This window comes from Triturus cristatus, chromosome 9 (genome assembly GCF_964204655.1).
Source record: "Triturus cristatus chromosome 9, aTriCri1.1, whole genome shotgun sequence".
Taxonomy (NCBI): domain Eukaryota; kingdom Metazoa; phylum Chordata; class Amphibia; order Caudata; family Salamandridae; genus Triturus; species Triturus cristatus.
In genome coordinates this window covers 146,160,580-146,168,079 of record NC_140592.1, presented here as the reverse complement: position 1 = coordinate 146,168,079, position 7,500 = coordinate 146,160,580, and the positions used below count along the sequence as shown (strand labels likewise).

The 7,500-nt window shown below is 43.8% G+C and overlaps 1 protein-coding gene across 2 annotated transcripts in view; it reads left to right on the top strand.

Moving 5' to 3' along the window:
• Positions 1-7,500, top strand: part of FAM120A (family with sequence similarity 120 member A) — a 439,339-nt gene that overhangs the window by 181,154 nt on the left and 250,685 nt on the right. Inside the window, exon 5 of one of the 2 annotated variants that reach the window (XM_085624581.1) lies at positions 4,030-4,128. The exons of the other annotated variant lie outside the window; for it this stretch is intronic. Coding sequence (XP_085480707.1) covers positions 4,030-4,128 — 99 coding nt within the window. The remainder of the gene's footprint in view (positions 1-4,029; positions 4,129-7,500) is intronic. 2 annotated transcript variants of the gene reach the window in all.

Here is a 7,500-nt window from a genome sequence, read left to right as displayed (position 1 = left end):
TTTGCAAGGCTGAACAGAATTACTTGAAACTTGGCAAAGAGGTAGTCCTCAGGTCAGGCATGTGCCTTTTGCATATATGGTGTAAATCCGTTCAGTAGTTCCTGAGAAAATCAAAAGTAAAATCACATATATATCTGGGCGGAGCCTAACCACACATCTCATCGTGAGATCTGATTGGCTGTCAGCACTTCATCCAAGAAGTGTTGGCAGCCATCTTGGGACCAATATACATGATAGCACCTCATTAAAAAGCCTTGCAGTTAATAGAAGGTTTTAAGACTTTAGTTACATTATAAATCATTTGTTGATGGTACCATACTCATTTTAGGAATTGTGGTGTGTTCTAAGGTGATTTTACCATGTGAAAAAGACTTCTGCTGTGATATCATGAATCATGTTTGAGAGAGAACTATTTTCTCATGCTTTTCCCACAGAGGTTTGGAAGGTGATCTATAAGCTAAACTGAGAGCATATTTTCTTTAAATTCACATTATCTTTCTCAGTCATGGGAGAATGAAGTCTGACATTCTCAGTAAAACATGTACATCCAACAAGGGCAGAGACTGTCAGTTGATTCCTTTGTGTTCTACTGCAGCTTCCCAGAGTGTTCTAAAGAACAACTAGAGCGCCAACAGTCCTACTTATGACAAAAGTATGGCACACCTGAAGCCATCTTGGTTGGAATAAAGTGGTAACTCTTAAAACATTTCATTTAAAAAGGAACAAAATGAGGGGGTTCATTTTTCCATAGAAAGTATGATTAGTGCTGCAGAAATAAAAATTAGGGCACATTTTGAGTGACTTTTCAAATCCTCTTCTATTTCATTAAAGAATTCTGACATGCAGACTGAAACATGCACTTTGAATACCAGCAGCAGACTTCCCTGGTGAGCTGTAGCTTTACTACAGTGATCTAATAAGCAACTAGAGTGCTAACATTCTGAATTTATGGCAAATGTGTGACACATCTGAATGCCTTCTTGATGGAACCAAAGTAAAAAACAAAGTTTTTCCTACTGAGGAGACTGTAGTAAATGAGGAAATTAGGAAACATCATAACAAATAAGTCTCCCAAAATGGCCACCAGAGACAAAAGAGCCCAAATGTAGCCCAAATATCACCCAGATGTAGCCCAAGTATAGCCCAATGACAGAATGTCCCAGAGTGTTCTAACGAACAACTAGAGCGCTAACAGTCTTACTTATGACAAAAGTATGGCACACCTGAAGCCATCTTGATTGGAATAAAGTGGTAACACTTAAAACATTTAATTTAGAAAGGAACAAACTGAGGGGGTTCATTTTGCCATAGCAATTATGATTAGTGCTGCAGAAAGAAAAATTAGGGTACATTTTGACTTCTCAAATCCTCTTGTATTTCATAAAAAAATTCTGACATGCAGACTGAAACATGCACTTTGAATACCAACAGCAGACTTCCCTGGTGAGCTGTAGCTTTACTACAGTGATCTAATGAGTAACTGGAGTGCTAATATTCAGAATTTATGGCAAATGTGTGACATATCTGAATACCTTCTTGATGGAATCAAAGTAAAAAACTGAAAGCATCTCCTACTGAGGAGACTGCAGTAAATGAGGAAATTAGGAAACTTCATAACAAATAAATCTCCCAAGATGGCCACCAGAGACAAAAGAGCCCAAATGCAGCACAAATATCACCCAGATGTAGCCCACATGTAGCCCAATGACAGAAATGTGCAAAACACTTATTTTTTGTGTATTTGCAGTTTTATATAGTGCAGACTTGTCAGGTATTCGAGTGCTTTACATGAGCATTGGTTACATCACACAATATCAAATTCATTTTGGTTTTAGACATGGGGAGATTAAGTGATTTGACCAGAATCACAGAATGTTGAGCTGGAGCAGAAACTCCAACCTGGTTCCCCAGTTGCAAAGTCTGCAGCTCTGGAAGTAACACCACATCCTCTCCCCTAGGTGCAACATTTAATCATGTGGTCAACTGGATAAAAAAAACATAGATTACAAAAAATTTAAAAGTTCTCTGTCGCTATTTGAAAACTCAGAAAATGTGTCCTCCTTTTAGTTTTTTAGAGCACTAACCATAATTTTGATGCAAATAAGACCCTCTCATATATGTAATTTCTAAAGGAAATACTCTAGGTATTACAGTTTTGATTACATCAAGATGACGTCGGGCGTTCCACACTTTTGTAATAAATATAGAATGTTAGCAATCTAGTTGTTCATTAGGATACTGTTGAGAGGCCAGGGGCACGGACTCTGAAAATTGAAGGCAGGTAGGAGAGTGCAGAGGCAACAATTTGACCACACTGGGCAGGCAGGAAGGGCAGTGGCAGCACAACAGACTATGGAGGGCAGTGGAAAGGGGGGCAAGGGCAACAAACCAACAATACAGGACTGGCAAGAGAGGCTGTGGCAATATAATAGACCATTGTGGGCAGAAGGAAGAGGCAGTGGTAGTACAACCATACATGCCAACAGACCCGTTTCAGCCAGGAAACGTCCAATGTTTTTAAGCTCAAATGGGCTTTATTTGATCTGTCTCCTGTTTACAATCTCCTCTTTTTCAATGTAACTCAAAGGGGAAAATCAATACCCCAGCTTTTTTTCAAAATCTCCCTCTTACCAAGTTCAAAATGTTCGCAAGTATGGTACATTGGATCATGGTAGGCAGGAGGAATTGGGGTAGGGACATGGACTCGGATAACAGAGGACAGGAGGGACATGGAGAGGTGCACCAAACTGACCTTACAGGGCAGGCATCAGGGTTTGCAGCAGCACAATACACCACACAGCGCATGCGGGACTGGAGTGCAGCACAACAATCCATAGAAAGCAATAGGGAGGGGACAGGACCATGCACATGGACAACAGAGAACAGAAGGGAAAGAGGCAATGGTAGCTAGCTGACCATAATGGACAGACAGGAGAGAAAGCTGCAGCATAACAGACCATAAAGGGCAGGAGGGACGGATCAGGGGCATTACAATGGAACAGACAAGCCAGGAGGGAGGGAATAGGGGTCTGCACATGGAAACAGAGGGCTGGGGGCAAGGGGGCAAGGGGGCAGGGCAGGAGCAGCAATTTGACCATGGAGGTCAGGTAGGATGGGCACTAGAAACAAGACACACCATGGAGAGCAACAATGAGACTATGGTGGCATACACACAGACCATGGAGGGAAGGCGGGAGGGGGTCAGGGGCAGCTAGCTGACCACACAGGGAAGGTGGGAGGGGCCATGGCAGCACAGAAGACCATGCATGGCAAGCGGGAGGGTTAGTGGCAGCACAATGGCTATGATGGGCAAGAAGGAGGGTGCAGGGGCATGCACAAAGGACCATGGAGGATAGAAGGGAGGGTCAGGACCTGGGCACAGACAAAAGTTCAGGGGAAGGGGCCACGCAACAGATCGCGCGGGGCAGGCGGGAGGAGCAGTTGCAGCACAACAGACCAGGGAGGTCAGAAGGGTGTGGCAGTAAAATGGACCAAGGAGGAAGGGGATAGGGGCATGGCATGTGGACAGGCAGGGTGGAGGTGGCAGGGACAGGTTACAGTCATCTGACAATGCTAGGCAGGTGGGAGGGGAGTGGCAGCTCAACAGAACACTCAGAGTAGATAGGAGTGGCAGGTCCATGGAACATGGTGGGCAAAAAGGATGGAGCAGGGGCATGCACAAAGACATCGAAGGGCAGGGGGAAGGAGAATAGGGGCAGCAAGCTAAGCACAGAGGATAAGCAGGAGGTCAATGATGGGCCATAGAATTGGGCAATGGAGGGCAGGAGGAGTGGACAGGTACATCATGCTAAATGGAGGGCAGTAGCAGCACATCAGACCATGCATGGCAGGAGGGAGGAGGCTAGTCCATGGATTCAGACAACAGAGGATAGGGAGGAGGTGGATGGGGCAGCAAGCTAACTGTTCATAGAAGGTGGGTATTAGGAACTTTATTGTTTTTAAAATGTGTGTCTGTGCGAACTACTTAAAATATGAACAAGTATGCAGCATAATCTCACTTTTATTCAGGAAGAAGAGGACGTTTGTGACTGTGACTCCGGGCTCACTTGGCAGAAACACCCCCTGACCCTCCACCCCCCATCGCAAAATGTAATGCCCGTGAAAAGGGTAGGTGGACGCAGTGTTATATAGAACATAGTCCTGAGAGCACGATTGAAAATGAAAACTAGATATAGTATATGGTATAAACTATGCACCAAAAAGTGTGATATAAGATGAACCGGGGCGTGAAATATAATATGCAATACATTGTGCGCAATGACCGATTCATTGGAGAGCGCGAGATAGCACAGGCACTCGCGCGTGCTATGCGATATGCGCCTTGGAGTGTAATATGAACAGGGCAGAGTTGTGTAACCTAACTAGTCTCTAAAGTTGTAATATAAAATAAGTGCTGGGGAGTGTAACGTTGCATATGCACTGTGACAAAGATATGGATCCCAGATTGTAATATGTATGGCATAGCGCTGTGCGCTATAACATAGGCATCGAGGAAGGCACGTTAGATGAGGCAATATAACCCGTGCGAAGGCAAGTGTGGCATGACATATTCACGGGGTGGTGTTACAGTGCACATGGGCTAGAGAGTGTCATAGCATACGCACTAGCTGGTGGAATACAACACAGAGGTGTGAGGCACTCTGTGGGCACTGGTGGGTGTAACACAGCATTGGGCTCAGCCAGGAGCACGCTGTGACTCTCGTGAGGTTCGTCTTCTTTCTAGAGAGTAAAATAAAAAGTATTACACATCCGGCGGAAGATGTGTGTTTTATTAACCGTGAGGGGGGTTTCTTGCATAGTTTGGTCGAATTTGTGTCGAATCCCCTTTGAATGGCTTGGTGTGCGTGTATATTAAATGTGCCCGTCTATAGCTACCCATGTTTGTATAAATAAACGACAAGGGTGTCTACTTGGAGAGTACCCACCGGCGGGGGCGCCGGGATTAGGCACGGTAGGGCGTCAGACACGTCCGAGCTTCACTAGCGGTGTAAATGCATTCCATGTGGATTCATTCTATGCATAGTCGCCTTTTAATGAATATCACGCAAATCGTCATGGTGATAGGTACATACGGTTTGTCCAGCATCTCCTAGGTGTTTCTATAAATATATATTTTTTTAAAATAATAAAAAACAAAGGCCGGCCCCGGGGGATGGGGGCAACGCAGCTCCCTCCTAAAGAATAAAAAAAAAAAATAAGGCCATGACCCGGGGGTTGGGGTCCCCGGGGCCGATTAAGGCCTTGGGAGGGCCAAATTAATTTTTTTCAAAAGAAAAAATTAGGGCGCAGGCCCTGGGGGATGGGGTCCCCAGGGCCAGTAAATTAGAAAAAGAAGGGTGGCCACACAGCCCTCCTTCTTAATAAAATAAATAAAAGACCGGCATCGCGCTGGAGGCCACGCCCCCTCCTTGCAGCACTCTGCAAACACGCCCCCTGGCCAGTTGTAAGTTGGGGAATTAATTCCCCTTAAATTCTGGGGGTCCGTGAGGGCCAACAAGCCCAACAGGTATCTCCAGTATGCGCCAGGGAGCCGCATTGCAGACAGGTGTTCTGAGGCCACGCCCCTTTTTACACCTCTATGCAACGCAGCTCTGTGGCGCTTACTGGAGGTACCTAGTGGGCTAGTTTGACCCTAGGGACCCTTAGGATTCAAGGGGACTTAATCTCTCAACTTAGAACGGCCACAGGGCGCGTTTACACAGTGGTGAAGGGAGGGAACGGGGCCTGAGGTGACGTGTGCAAACACACCCTATGGCGCGTTTTAAGAGGTAGTTTTAATCACCTGTCCTATTGTATACTAGGGGCTTACAGAGGAGGTCATGCTGATCACAGGGGGACCCCAACGCATAGTGTTCCCTAGTGTATGTAGGTGTTTTCTCTGTATTCTGAGTGTCTTTTAACATAGCACTGGCTCTAGGCCTGGTTAGTCAGCCTCAGTTACCACCAGTATCCGTCTGAAAAAGTTGAGGGTACAGGATGATTTTGCAACAAGGCTTCTTTCTGCTCTTCTGTTTGTTCTTTCTGCACGTTATCCTTCTTCCTGCACTTTTCTTCGTCTTTGAGGACTTCTGTTGCTTCTTTCTGCATTTCTTTTTTTTCTTTGTTTGTTTTTTCTTCTTTCTTCACATGTCCTATCTCTGTAGGCATAGTTAGAAATTAGCATTTAAAAAACCTTTGAAATTCACAGAAAAAAACCATAGGTTTCAGGGGCGTTATAGGTAGGAATTAGCATTTAAAAAACCTTAGAAATTCACAGAAAAAACCATAGGTTTCAGGGGCGTTATAGTTAGCTGGACTTTTCACTCGTACAAAACCATTGAAATTCCCCCGTTATAGTTAGTTCAGCTAACTATAACTCGCGCGCCCGCAATGCGCTGCTGATGACGTCACATATTACATCACTCATGACATGGTCAGTGACATCACTCATGACATCACTGATGACATCTCAAATGACATCACTGATGACATCATCCTTGTGATAGTGGCAGACCTCCTCTCCCCCTAATATAACCTTGATGCACACATTCAAAAATAGAAACTAAAATTTTCAAAACAATAAACATACCAATATCAGTTACAACAATCTATTCAGTAATTCTAAGATCCACATACACATCCACTCATTCACCAACAGTCCTATACAGTCACTCATACATGTACTCGCGCATCATATGTACTCATACACCTATACATCCTGTTACACAACGCCACTCATCCATAGTTACTCACACACATAGTCACTCATGCTAATAAAGAATCAAACATCCATTTACTTGCATATACAGTTATACACACACCACCACGCTTACTTCTACAGAAACTTACACATACTTAGTCTTTTAAACAATCACTTATAGAAACACATACTTATTCATACAGGAACTCTTTCAATCTCTCACTCTCACATATACTCACTTATATACACCAATAGTCACATATACTAGTTTAAAACATATGTAGTTACTCATAAAGCCACTATTGACAGTCATTCACTCACTAACACACCCATGCACACACTCTTCCACCCATACAGTCCTGCACACATGCTGTCTTCAACACATACAAACAGTGAGTCACTCATTCATGCACCTATGCACTACGTAATACCCCCCACCGAACCATACAGACACTCAGACACTCATACTGATACTCAAAAAACCAACTAATAACCTATATAGACACTCATGTAGCTACTCACCAACCCATGCAGCCACTTATACACAAAGTGAGAGACTGATGCAGATATTTACACATTTAAACATTACTCACTAAGCCATGTATTCACTAAGATACACTTAATCAGTCCGTTATACAATCAATTTTTCAAAAACGAATCATCCATTTAGACACTTATATACCCATTTATTCTTCCATCGACCTTGAGATATACATATATAAAACATATGTAATTTTCAGAAAAACACACATTCACTGGATGATGACATCAGTGATGTCATCAGTGACGTCATTTGAGAT